General features: G+C 41.9%; 2 protein-coding genes across 5 annotated transcripts in view; one reads left to right on the top strand and one right to left on the bottom strand.

The window, feature by feature from the left end:
- The window catches only part of gpatch1 (G patch domain containing 1), a 27,940-nt gene extending 17,526 nt beyond the window's left edge, over window positions 1-10,414 (top strand). For 2 of the 4 annotated variants that reach the window (XM_062022662.1, XM_062022653.1), the window contains exons 15-20: window positions 68-249; window positions 309-645; window positions 733-810; window positions 1,423-1,517; window positions 1,596-1,741; window positions 10,274-10,414. In XM_062022662.1, the coding sequence (XP_061878646.1) occupies window positions 68-249; window positions 309-645; window positions 733-810; window positions 1,423-1,517; window positions 1,596-1,741; window positions 10,274-10,319 (884 nt within the window). In that variant the 3' untranslated portion in view covers window positions 10,320-10,414. Of the gene's footprint in view, window positions 1-67; window positions 250-308; window positions 646-732; window positions 811-1,422; window positions 1,518-1,592; window positions 1,742-10,273 lie in introns of all 4 variants that reach the window. The other 2 variants (XM_062022644.1, XM_062022636.1) reach the window with 1 other exon arrangement.
- The window catches only part of LOC133630856 (GATOR2 complex protein WDR59-like), a 20,578-nt gene continuing 16,236 nt past the window's right edge, over window positions 9,789-14,130 (bottom strand). The window contains exons 22-25 of the mRNA XM_062022674.1: window positions 12,170-12,290; window positions 11,889-12,046; window positions 10,772-10,914; window positions 9,789-10,709 (exon numbers count right to left, since the gene is read on the bottom strand). Of these exons, the coding sequence (XP_061878658.1) occupies window positions 10,474-10,709; window positions 10,772-10,914; window positions 11,889-12,046; window positions 12,170-12,290 (658 nt within the window). The 3' untranslated portion in view covers window positions 9,789-10,473. The remainder of the gene's footprint in view (window positions 10,710-10,771; window positions 10,915-11,888; window positions 12,047-12,169; window positions 12,291-14,130) is intronic.

The raw sequence follows: 14,130 nt of genomic DNA, 5'->3' as shown, positions 1-14,130 counted from the left end.
AGTTATGATTTACTTCCTTCTTCATATCCGTAGTCATGTGACATTGTTCTTTATCCTTATCTTTTAGCCCCAGCAAAGGCTCTGCAGACCGTCAAGAAGTCCAGATGGGACCAGGAGGCGGATAAGAACGACCCGCTCGATCACCTGATCAGCGAGGCCAGAGAGCAAACAAGTGACGCCACTTTGGACCAAGCGACAGAAGCATCGCCCAGTACAATTTCTGAGCCGGCAGCAGACAACAAAACAAAGGTAGAACATGTGGTGACGTTCCCCTCTTTGGAGCAGGAAGTGAATGTGAACTCTCACAGGAACGTAATAATGGCAACGAGGATGAGAGTGAGGACGACGACGACGACGAGGAGGAGGACGAGGACGAGGACAAGGAAGAAGAAGTGGAGGAGGAGAGCCGACCCCCCATGGACTTGTTCAAGGCCATCTTTGCCAGCTCCTCAGACGAAAAATCCTCTTCGTCCGATGAAGACGGTGAGGAGGAGGAGCCAAAAGAGGAAGAAGTCAAGTCGCAGCCGACAAACCTCTTCAACATCTCGTCGTCTTCCTCCGTCACGAGCACCGCCACGAGCACCGTCACCAGCACCGTCACCAGCACCGTGATGAGCACCGTGACGACGTCCTCGCAGCAGACCAGTAACTTCCTTTTGTCTCGGCATCGAAACATCCATTCTCTGTTGCTGTTTAGATGTTCCATACTAACAATAACAGTGTTTTTTTTAGCGGCCGTTTCCTGTCTCATGCCATCAGAGGAAGTGCTCGAGTTCGGTCCCAAGCTACCGCCTCCATGGCTCGGCCCAGGTGAGTCCCACAGGCATACTTGCCAACCCTGCCGATTTTCCCGGGAGACTCCCGGATTCCAGTGCCCCTCCCGAAAATCTCCCGGGGCAACCATTCTCCCGAATTTCTCCCGACCGGACAACAATATTGGGGGCGTGCCTTAAAGGCACAGCCTTTAGCGTCCTCTCTCACCTGAAAAGGAGACTATTATATATGTCTCCGTTATCCATAGGTTTATCAATAACCCATAAAGTAGGCAGGCACGGAGCTATTTCTCAGCGTGTGTTTATTCCAGCCGGCACGTTAATACACTGACACACAACATCCCGATTCCCATCATGCATTGCTTCAAAACTACGGCAGGTAGTAATGTCCAAAAACATAACAGAGACAAAGCAGAAGAACGAAGAAGAGACATGGCGACGACGAGTAAGAAGAAGTACGCTTGCGAGTTCCAAAATGATTGGAAAAAATAATAATGTGAATGAATGACGGGTTCCCACTTTTCTGTGAGCGCTTTGAGTATCTAATAATAGAAAAGCGCGATATAAAATCTAATCCATTATTATTATTATTATTAATGTCCCTTTCTATCTAATTGGCTGATTCATCTTCTTGTTGTTCCCCATCCAGCCAAAGTGGGCGCTACTTCCCCCAATGAGTGGGAGAAGAATAAAGACAGGAAACACAAGAACAAGAAGCAACACAAACACAAAAAAGACAAGAAGGTACAGACTTTTATTGTAAAATATTCTTTTTTTGGGGGGCGGGCGTTGCGGCTGACATGTGAGTTTGTTACCCAGAAGAAGAAAGCCAAGAAGCACAAACACAAAGTGAAGCAGGAGAAGAAGAAGAGGAAGAAGAAGGAGCAGATGTCCTCCAGCAGCTCAGAGCAGAGTAATGACGATGACGACGACGAAGAGGTGCTGTCCACAGAGGACATACTGAAAAGGTCAGAGGTTAAAATGACCCAGACTGGGGGTGTCCAAACTTTTTCCACTGAGGGCCACACACTGAAAGATGAAAGCATGCAGCGGGCATTTTGAAAACCAATACAATATATATTAATGTAACCATGAAGGCTCCCCTCAATTTTGGTGACTGTTAAAGGTACCTGGGACCTTAAGGGGCCTCAGTCATTAAAGTGTTAAAAACAAGTCACATTCATTTATTTTATTTGCTTTCAACTCTGAAATATCTATAGATCCCATTCACATTTATCCGTTGATATAAAGTTGTTGTTTATTTTTACCCTTTTTCTTATAGAAACCCCCGTTTTTTTACGGCAAAAACACAAAATATGTTGCAATCACTTGACGTCACGTCCGGCTCGTTATTATTATTGTAGAAGTTTATTTCAAATAGGGACAGATACAAAAACATAGACACCTGAAACAGTTATCCAATGTATGCATCATAGTGTTTGTAGCCAAAGCTAATTTATAACACTTGTCCCCAACAACAACAACAACAACACAGATCCAACATCATTAAAATAGGAAAATAAAAAATAGAATAAGGCAAAGATGAGTCGATAATAATGATAACAGAAATAATGCAGACAAAGTGCAAACTAGATAAAAGCCAATAATAATAATAACACAGACAAAGTGCGGACTAGATAAAAACCAATTAGTAAAAATTAGTAAAAACTAAACATGGGAACACGATTGTTGCTCAACTAGCCATAATTTTGTTTGTTTTTTGAAAGTGACAAGTGCAGGTATACTTTTCAAAGTGTCAGGTAAAGAGTTCCATAGTTGTGGTCCTTTTATTGAAAAGGCAGTCTGGGCAAAAGATGTTCTACGGAATGGAACGCAACAGTTGCCTTTTGACATTGCTCGGGTGGTAGATCTGGTACCACTTTGCAGTCTTGTAATTGCCTTGCAGAGCAATTGGGGAGCAGAGTTATCCTAGCATTTAAAAACCAGTTTGACTGTGTGTAACATAATACAATTGGTAAAACTTAAAGGCCTACTGAAATGAATTTTTTTTATTTAAACGGGGATAGCAGATCTATTCTATGTGTCATACTTGATCATTTCGCGATATTGCCATATTTTTGCTGAAAGGATTTAGTATAGAACAACGACGATAAAGATTGCAACTTTTGGTATCTGATAAAAAAAAGGCTTGCCCCTACCGGAAGTAGCGTGACGTAGTCAGTTGAACATATACGCAAAGTTCCCTATTGTTTACAATGATGGCCGCATGAAGTGAGAGAGATTCGGACCGAGAAAGCGACAATTTCCCCATTAATTTGAGCGAGGATGAAAGATTTGTGGATGAGTAAAGTGCAAGTGAAGGACTAGTGGGGAGTTGAAGCTATTCAGATAGGGAAGATGCTGTGAGAGCCGGGGGTGACCTGATATTCAGCTGGGAATGACTACAACAGTAAATAAACACAAGACATATATATACTCTATTAGCCACAACACAACCAGGCTTATATTTAATATGCCACAAATTAATCCTGCATAAAAACACCTGCGTGTTTGTTATGCTAGCTCCTAGCTCCTCTGCTAGCTCCTAGCTCCATAGAACACGCCAATACAATTCAAACACCTGATCAACACACACCATCACTCAGCCCAAAAGACCGTTTACCTAACCCAAGGTTCATAAAGCTTATATATTTTTAAAAAGTTACGTACGTGACGCGCACATACGGTCAAGTTATCGAATGTTTAGCAGCCAAGGCTGCATACTCACGGTACCTGATATTCAGCTGGGAATGACTACAACAGTAAATAAACACAAGACATATATATACTCTATTAGCCACAACACAACCAGGCTTATATTTAATATGCCACAAATTAATCCTGCATAATAACACCTGCGTGTTTGTTATGCTAGCTCCTAGCTCCTCTGCTAGCTCCTAGCTCCATAGAACACGCCAATACAATTCAAACACCTGATCAACACACACAATCACTCAGCCCAAAAGACCGTTCACCTAACCCAAGGTTCATAAAGCTTATATATTTTTAAAAAGTTACGTACGTGACGCGCACGTAGGTACGGTATGTGTTATGCTAGCTCCTCTGCTAGCTCCTAGCTCCATAGAACACGCCAATACAATTCAAACACATGATCAACACACACAATCACTCAGCCCAAAAGACCGTTCACCTAACCCAAGGTTCATAAAGCTTATATATTTTAAAAAAGTTACGTACATACGCAAAAAAAAGCCAAAGCTGCATACTCACAGTAGCACGTCTGCGTCTTTGTCATCCAAATCAAAGTAATCCTGGTAAGAGTCTGTGTTGTCCCAGTTCTCTACAGGCGTCTGTGTATCCAAATCAAAAGTCCTCCTGGTTAGAGTCTCTGTTATCCGAGTTCTTCCATCTTGACTGCATCTTTCGGGAATGTAAACAAAGAAGCGCCGGCTGTGTACTGTTGTGGCTGACTACGTTCGAAAAATACGTCCATTTCGCACCGACAACTTTCTTCTTTGCTTGCTTGGCTTCCTTCTCCATAATGCAATGAACATGATTGAAACAGATTCACGAACACAGATGTCCAGAATACTGTGGAATTATGAAATGAAAACAGAGCTTTTTCTTATCGGCTTCAATGTGGAAGGCATACCCGTGTTCGCCGGGCTACGTCACGCGCATACGTCATCCTCAGAGGCGTTTCGAACCGGAAGTTTAGCGGCAAATTTAAAATGTCACTTTATAAGTTAACCCGGCCGTATTGGCATGTGTTATAATGTTAAGATTTCATCATTGATATATAAACTATCAGACTGCGTGGTCGGTAGTAGTGGCTTTCAGTAGGCCTTTAAAATATTGTATTTGGTTAAAATTTGGCAATGATGATATATATGACTATGCAAGGCTCAAAGTGGTGGGCCAGCGAGCGTCTGTTGTCATAGCGTTTTGCCTTTTTCGAAGAAAAATGCCCTACGCTTGCGTTGTTTTAGGCTCTTGGAACCGTTCAAATCGCGAAAAGGATAACAATTTCTTCAAGAGTTCCTCGAGAGGTAATCAATAATGGTTAAGGGTGCAAGATTTTACGAAAGAAGACGAAAATAGGAACATGCACCTAGGATAGCAATGAGATGGAAATTTATCACGGAAGTTAAGCCCGGGAAGTTTGGAAATTTTGACAATTTTTTGATTACCGTATTTTTCGGACTATAAGTCGCAGTTTTTTTTATAGTTTGGCCGGGGGTGCGACTTATACTCAGGAGCGACTTATGTGTGAAATTATTAACACATTACCGTAAAATATCAAATAATATTATTTAGCTCATTCACGTAAGACAGTGGTCCCCAACCTTTTTGTAGCTGCGGACCGGTCAACGCTTGAAAATTTGTCCCACGGATGCTATTTTTATTTTTATTTTTTGTCTTAAAAAAATACAATCATGTGTGCTTACGGACTGTATCCCTGCAGACTGTATTGATCTATATTGATATATAATGTAGGAACCAGAAATATTAATAACAGAAAGAAACAACCCTTTTGTGCGAATGAGTATCATCAAAACTTACCTGACTAGATGAAGTCCTTGGGCTCAAATACTAGTGTGGCCTCAATAGCCCTGCTGTAGTGTGTCGCATGCTGGGAATTATCTGGGCATTTGATGGAGGAATGCACTGTGAGGGAGGTTTTTTGGGTTGGTGCACTAATTGTAAGTATATCTTGTGTTTTGTATGTTGATTTAATAAAAATAAAAAATAATAATTTTTTATTTCTTTTTTATTTCTTGTGCGGCCAATCGATCCGCGGCCCGGTGGTTGGGGACCACTGACGTAAGAGACTAAACATATAAGATTTCATGGGATTTAGCGATTAGGAGTGACAGATTGTTTGGTAAACGTATAGCATGTTCTATATGTTATAGTTATTTGAATGACTCTTACCATAATATGTTACGTTAACATACCAGGCACGTTCTCAGTTGGTTATTTATGCCTCATATAACGTACACTTATTCAGCCTGTTGTTCACTATTCTTTATTTATTTTAAATTGCCTTTCAAATGTCTATTCTTGGTGTTGGGTTTTATCAAATAAAATTCCCCAAAAAATGCGACTTATACTCCAGTGCGACTTATACATGTTTTTTTCCTTCTTTATTATGCATTTTCGGCCAGTGCGGCTTATACTGCGGAGCGACTTATACTCCTAAAAATACAGTATTCAAAGTTGGACACCGTCCATCTTATTCTGTAGAATAAGATGAGAAGCTTCTACAACACTAATGCAATGCCACACACAGATATAAATAGTCAGCTAAACAATTGGAGTACCGTAGTCGTTAAAAATATTTTACTGATGGACAAATGAATAGAAATAGGCTAGACGGATAAATGAACACTCAATCAGCATGCTAAATCAAACTATAACCTACATTCTTGTATGACAACAGAATGGCTAGCAGAACAGAAGGCAGAGGAAACTACACGTTTTGATTTAGTATTTGCTAGTTGAACTTTCCAGCTCACAAAAAAGGTAAATCCGGATCGCTAACGTTGTTTTAGCATGAATGAATGAGATTTAACATAGAGAAAATTAGCATCACGGCTAACGGAGAAATAAGTTTGGTTAATCATGAGACTGTGGTGGTACATAAACCTAGCTAGCTAGAGATATTGGCCCCAAAATCATTTAACAAGTACAGGAACAGTTAACCAGCTTGAGTTGAAGTCTGCTGGAGTAGTCTACAGTCATACAGTAACCAGCAATTACACCTCTATTAAACTTAAATACCATATATCAAATATATTTACCCCGGTAATATCATCAAAACTTACCTGACTAGATGAAGTCCTTGGGCTCAAATACTAGTGTGGCCTCAATAGCCCTGCTGTAGTGTGTCGCATGCTGGGAATTATCTGGGCATGTGATGGAGGAATGCACAGTGCAGGGTTGAAATTCAACTGAATTTGCATTAAATCAGGTTGTTTTAGCTAATAGTCATGCTGCAAGATCTAGCATGTTGCATTCAATGTTTATTCCCATTAATTCCCATGGAAAGTTTCCAACTTTGAATATTCCCGGAATTTTGCAACCCTACATGCACCCCAGTCGAAGACGGCAAAGTCATAGAACGTTTGAAGTGATTCTTTAAAGGTTTGTTTGATATACTTTTAACGGTTATTATTTCCCATTTAAGTATTATTTTGATATTATTTGTATTTCTTATCCACGTTTCCTATGAGTGTTTCGAAAAGCACCAGTCTAACTAAAAGAAATCAAATGGGAGTAAAACCTAAAAGAGTTAAGCTTTTACCAAAGTCAGCCATCATAAATTAATCTTTCAACACATACACAATGTTGACATCTATAGTTATATTTTGATGAAGACGAGGAAAACACGTACTCGTAAATGGCGCGTGCAACAGCAACAAACATGGCAGTAGACGCGAAGTTAAATCATGTAATGCAACCATACCCGAGCAAAAACGATGCATACTTATTATTGATACCAATGTCCTTGACCCAGCCACACACAAAGAAGCTGGAGACCTCCATGTTTTTCCAAGTTTCCATCGGTTTTGTCGTGTAGAATGATGTCTGAAGCACAAAAGTTTGATATGACTGGGAATGCGACCGACGTATAATGCTTGATATCACTCGACAACTCTTATTTTGATTATGTATAGGGATCTATTTCATAGCATAGTTAAATTTCCTGCCCATATCTGCTTTTTGCAGGAAGATCTAGGCCCCTTGCGTACTCAGATTATTCACACACTGTTTGCTGCACAACAGCCACGTTGGTTAGGTGACCCACCACTTTGTTTACTGCCGTTAAAAATTCACATGTCCGAATATAACATATAGGCAGAGACAAGATTTAATGTTCAAACTGAGAAACTTAATTATTTTTTGCATATAATCATTAACTTAGAATTTAATGACAGCAACACATTGCAAAAAAGTTGGCACAGGGGCATTTTTACCACTGTGTTACATGGCCTTTTCTTTTAACAACACTCAGGAACTGAGGAGACCAATTTTTTAAGCTTCAAATTATTTCCCATTCTTGCTTGATGTACAACTTAAGTTGTTCAACAGTCTCCGTTGTGGTATTTTAGGCTTCATAATGCGCCACACATTTTCAATGGGAGACAGGTCTGGACTACAGGCAGGCCAGTCTAGTACCCGCACACTTTTACTATGAAGCCACGCTGCTGTAACACGTGCAAAATGTGGCTTGGCATTGTCTTGATGAAATAAGCAGGGGCGTCCATGGTAACGTTGCTTGGATGGCAACATATGTTGCTCCAAAACCTGTATGTACCTTTCAGCAATAATGGTGCCTTCACAGATGTGTAAGTTACCCATGTCTTGGGCACTAATACACCCCCATACCATCACAGATGCTGGCTTTTCAACTTTGTGCCTATAACAATCCGGATAGTTCTTTTCCTCTTTGTTCCGGAGGACACAACGTCCACGGTTTCGAAAAACAATTTGAAATGTGGACTCATCAGACCACAGAACACTTTTCCACTTTGCATCAGTCCATCTTAGATGAGCTCAGGCCCAGCAAAACCGGCTGCGTTTCTGGGTGTTGTCGATAAATGGCTTTGGCTTTGCATAGTAGTGTTTTAACTTGCACTTACAGATGTACCTTAGTTAATGACAGTGGTTTTCTGAAGTTTTCCTGAGCCTATGTGGTGATATCCTTTACACACTGATGTCGCTTTTTAATGCAGTATCGCTGAGGGATCGAATGTCACGGGCATTGCCACTTATGTGCAGTGATTTCTTCAGATTCTCTGAACCTTTTGATGATATTACCGACCGTAGATGGTGAAATCCCTAAGTTCCTTGCAATAGCTCGTTGTTCTTAAACTGTTCAACAATTTGCTCACGCATTTATTCTCAAAGTGGGGACCCTCGCCCCATCCTTGTTTGTGAATGACTGAGCATTTCATGGAAGCCGCTTTTATACCCAATCATGGCACCCACCTGTTCCCAATTAGTCTGTTCACCTGTGGGATGTTCCAAATAAGTGTTTGATGAGCATTCCTCAACTTTCTCAGTCTTTTTTGCCTCTTGCGCCAGCTTTTTTGAAACATGTTGCAGGCATCAAATTCCAAATGAGCTAATATTTGCAAAAAATAAAGTTTACCAGATCGAACGTTAAGTATCTTGTCTTTGCAGTCTATTCAATTGAATATAAGTTGAAAAATGATTTGCAAATCATTGAATTCTGTTTTTATTTACGATTTACACAATGTGCCAACTTCACTGGTTTTGGGCTTTGTAGATACATGACTTACTTTTAACACATGGCAGCTTTGTGTTATCAGAGTCAACATTATCTTGTTACATTTCACCTGTTGGCTCTTTTATTCCACTTTTTTGTACCGTATTTTCCGCACTATAAGGCGCACCGGATTATAAGGCGCACCTTCAATGAATGGCCTATTCTAAAACTTTGTTCATATATAAGGCGCACCGCATTATAAGGCGCATAGAATAGACGCTACAGTAGAGGCTGGGGTTACGTTATGCATCCCGTAGTTGGGAGACCTGTTGTGGCTCAATATTGGTCCATATATAAGGCGCACCGGATTATAAGGCACACTGTCAGCTTTTGAGAAAATTGGAGGTTTTTAGGTGCGCCTTATAGTGCGGAAAATACGGTAATCTTTTTAAAATGTGCTGCAAGCCTTTAAAAATGAGCAGCGGACCCCCGGGCCGTGTCTTGGCAGTGTTTCCCATAAAATGCCAAGATACCTGTGGCGGTGGGGGCGTAGCTATGGGCGTGGTCACCATGACATCGAGTAATTTGCATAATTTACTACAATGATATGATTTTCTCTAAAAAGGCTCAAAAAATGTATACTTACTAATTAATAATAACAGTTTTGTTTTAAACGTCCGTCCATCCATCCATCCATTCATTTTACAATATAATTACAACACTTTATGTACATATTTATATACAGATTTGAACAATAAGTTATTCACTGAAATATATTTATTAATTGTGGTTCTTACAAAAAATATATCTTATAAAAATATAAAAGCTAAAATGTCTCTTTAAGCTCTGCCCCTTTAATTAGTGCATACTAAATAATTTAACTTTAGCCTACTACTACAACCATATTATTTACCAGCAACATAAAGTGAAACAGAGGCAGAGGTGTCCTGCCACAGTCAGTAACAAATAAACAGAAAACAGTAGTGGTGGTAGATAGACACAAAGCTTCATCAAACATCTGATCCACTGAACAAAGAGCTCCAAAAATCTTGATCCTACACTTCTCTTTTGTAAAGTAAATCTGAACAGCCGATATGGGCATCTACATCAACTATATGATTTGCCTGAGAAGCTTGACAGGACACAAAAAAATAAAAAAAATAAAAATATATTTTTTTGTGGCGGCCTTAATTATTTCGTGGCGGGCCGCCACAAATAAATGAATGTGTGGGAAACACTGCTTGGACACCCCTGACCCAGCCAGTTGGTGATGGCTTCTCATTAATACTCATTGTACTTGCAGGCTGAAGAGCGTCACATCATCAACATCATCACTGGCAGCAAAGTGACCTATGACCCCCATCACGGATGAACATTCTAATGACTTTTAGAAAGAACTGACCTGACGACATCATCACGTGAATAAAACCTATTTTTTATCGTTTGACGGCAGTAAATAAACGACACAATTCACAAAGATCTTCATCATCAATGCGAGGCTCATCAGAAGACGCTCTGCTGCAGACAGCGGCAGCCGCATCCCGCCGGGCACTCGTCTTGGCGGCGGAACCAGTCCATCATGTGACCCGTGTGACCGCCGTGACCGCAGCTTAGGCAGAAGTGGGAGGAGCCACGCACGGCCACGTGGCACACGGCGCACTGGAAGGTAAGGCGCCTGCACACGGCGCACTGCGTCCCCCGCACCTGGCTGCGACAGTGGCAGCAGAACACGCCAAACTCTGCGCCGAGACAGACAGGATTTTAGCGTTGGTGCAGGACGGACAGGAAGTCGGCAACGTACCGACTCCTTGGTGCGGCTCCGGGGGGCAGGAAGCAAACTTGAGAACGTCGGCTCGTTTGTCTCGGAGACCCCAGCGGTACAAGATTTCCCCGTAACACTTCTTGAAGTCGTCAAACTGCAGCGTGTTGGTCGGGTCTAAAAGCCTGCAGGGGACAGGAAGTGACATCACTTTGGGGGCGGTATAGCTCGGTTGGTAGAGTGGCCGTGCCAGAAACTTGAGGGTTCCAGGTTCGATCCCCGCTTACGCCATCCTCGTCACTGCCGTCGTGTCCTTGGGCAAGACACTTTACCCACCTGCTCCCAGTGCCACCCACACTGGTTTAAATGTAACTTAGATATTGGGTTTCACTATGTAAAAGTGCTTTGAGTCACTAGAGAAAAAAGCGCTATGTACCGTATTTCCTTGAATAGCCGCAGGGGCGCTAATTAATTGAAAACCTCCTGTCACTCCGGCGCTTACCAGAAGCCTGCGGGATGGCCAAGCATGCACTAATTATTTTAAAACCTCTTCTCACTCCGGTGCTTACCTTATCATGAAAAGCACATTTAATAAAAAAAAACGTTATTATTGTCTTACCTTTAGGTATAAATGAGTCCATGCCAGCTCCTTTTGAACAAAAGCATCGATATAGAAGTCTTCCTTATCTTTTTTCAGTTTTAAAAGTCTCTCTGTCTCGATGGAGATCTTCCTTTTAAGTATTACCCCCTGCTTCGATTGAAAGTCCAGTGTAGAAAACTGTTTTATTTTAGATATTTAATCCTCCATGGTAAAAGTCCAAGCAAACAATGGCTGCGCACTTTTGCTGCCGGTTGTCTTCTTCTGCTGCACGGGTCTTCTGCAGTACCAGCAGTCGCAAAAACAATCACTAGCGCCCTCTACCACCAGGAGGCGGGAGTCATTTAATGACTCATATTTGACCCGGCGGAAGTGCCAAGCATGCGCTAATTATTTTGCGAAACGAGTTTGACTCGGCTGTAATTCGAGGCATGCAAATACCATATTCCTGGCGCCAATTCAAGGAAATACGGTAAATATAATTCACTTCACTTCACAGTGCCGCATTAACATGACATTGTGTGTGTGTGTGTGTGTGTGTGTGTGCGCGTGCGTGACCACCTCTTGTTCATGTCGTGCTGCTCACTCTCTTGTTCACGTGGGTCAGCGTGGCTCTGGTTGCCATGGCGACAGTCTTCGGGAGAGGGCTCGCTCCAGGAGTTGGCGTGCTCCGAGTCCCGCGACGCGGACGGGAACGTAGCCTCGGACACGAAGCTGAGCTGAGCAAAGGTCACATGACATCACTTCCCGTGCAAGCTCGGCCTGCAGAATACGCTGACACGCGTTTTAAATTCACGTGCTCGTCACGGTATGCAAATGAAAGGGGCCTTGTCACTACTTACGTAGCGTGAGTGGGGCGGCAGGAGCGCGGGGGAGCGAGACTGCGGCGAGTGGCAGTCTGTGAAGACGCTGCACAACATAGCCAGCGTCTGAACGTCGCTCATGTGACTGTAATGGTCCACGCTGAGGGTGACACCCAGCAACCACGGCACGTTACAGCTTGACGTCGCACTTGCTGCCGACATTACAATATACACTGGAACCTCCATTTACTAACCACTCTAATTGCAAACTTGCCCATCCAGCCGAATATGCCTCTGTGTGCGGACGCTTTATTTCATTCATTCAATTTTTTGTCATGCCTGCAGGCAAAAAGCAGGGCGCAATAAATTTGGGGAGGTGGAGCCATCCAGGTCACTTGCTGCCCATTACTCTACTAGTCACTTCTCAGCCCTTCAGCTTGTGCCTTTTCTGTGTTTTTCAGGGATGTAAAAATAGAGAATAAAAGAGCAACATTCCTATAGATAGATAGATAGTACTTTATTGATTCCTTCAGGAGAGTTCCCTCAGGAAAATTATAATTCCAGCAGCAGTGTACACAATTGAGATTGAATTTAAAAGTAAATAATGGGGGGTATAAATAAGCATACTCCTGCAATGCAAACTGTTGTGTTACGGTGTGGATGTTCTCCCGAAATGTGTTTGTCATTGTTGTTTGGTGTGGGTTCACAGTGTGGCGCATATTTGTAACAGTGTTAAAGTTGTTTATACTTCCACCCTTAGTGTGACCTGCATGGCTGTTGACCAAGTATGCCTTGCATTCACTTGTGTGTGTGAAAAGCCGTAGATATTATGTGACTGGGCCGGCACGCAAAGGCAGTGCTTTTAAGGTTTATTGGCGCTCTGTACTTCTCCCTACGTCCGTGTACTACTCCGTACAGCGGCGTTTTAAAAAAAATTCATAAATTTTACTTTTTGAAACCGATACTGATAATTTCCGATATCACATTTTAAAGCATTTATCGGACATCTCTACTTACAACCATCAGTACTGTGATACTGCCTAAGTATCTTTGTATAGAGCTTTCAACAACGGAAACATCTTATCAAATCCCGACAATAATCACAATTTTCTTCAGGTCGTATTTTTTTATTGATATTTCATTTAAAAACTGCGGAAGTGATATTTTGATGCAAAAATAAATATTTAAAAATGTGTATTTTCTCACATTTTTCGCCTTTTTACAAGTTTTGTCCATTTCGCTAAACTCAATATGAGTCCGAAAAAGACTGGACAAGAAGAAAATTGTTTGCGAGGCTTACATTAATGGCGCTCACAAGTATGGACATTTCGACAAAGCAGGCTTCGTACTACGGCAAGTTTTAATTGTGATGAGAATGGACACCTACTCAGTGGCCTAGTGGTTAGAGTGTCCGCCCTGAGATCGGTAGGTTGTGAGTTCAAACCAAAGACTATAAAAATGGGACCAATTGCCTCCCTGCTTGACACTCAACATCAAGGGTTGGAATTGGGGGTTGAATCACCAAAAATGATTCCCAGGCGCAGCCACCGCTGCTGCCCTCTGCTCCCCTCACCTCCCAGGGGGTGATCAAGGGTGATGGGTTTAATGCAGAGAATAATTTCGCCACACCTAGTGTGTGTGTGACAATCATTGGTACTTTAGTACTTTAACTTTATTTCTGGAAAAATATGTCAAAGCAGACTTCTTTCACAGCGGAGAAGAGCTACTCTCATTTAGCGGCACCTCTTCCACGTGCACACAAACACGGACTCTGCCTCCCGTTCTCTCTTTGTCTTTTCACGTCAGCTCCTCCTTTGCTGATGTTATCGTAAGTGGATTTTATTTTTTTTAATGTTTATTTTTGTAGCAATACGGTTGCTAAAGTTAATGATTTTTGTGATTTCTGATAGTTTGTGAGGGCACCAAAAGGACGTGCTCATGTTGGCAGAACAGCATATACAGCACAGTTTAGCTATTCTTTGTTGTTTGGATTGTTAATA

The sequence above is a fragment of the Entelurus aequoreus genome, linkage group LG02 (assembly GCF_033978785.1).
Source record: "Entelurus aequoreus isolate RoL-2023_Sb linkage group LG02, RoL_Eaeq_v1.1, whole genome shotgun sequence".
Lineage (NCBI taxonomy): Eukaryota > Metazoa > Chordata > Actinopteri > Syngnathiformes > Syngnathidae > Entelurus > Entelurus aequoreus.
Note: the sequence above shows the minus strand (reverse complement) of the source record. Positions and strands in the feature narration are given on the sequence as shown.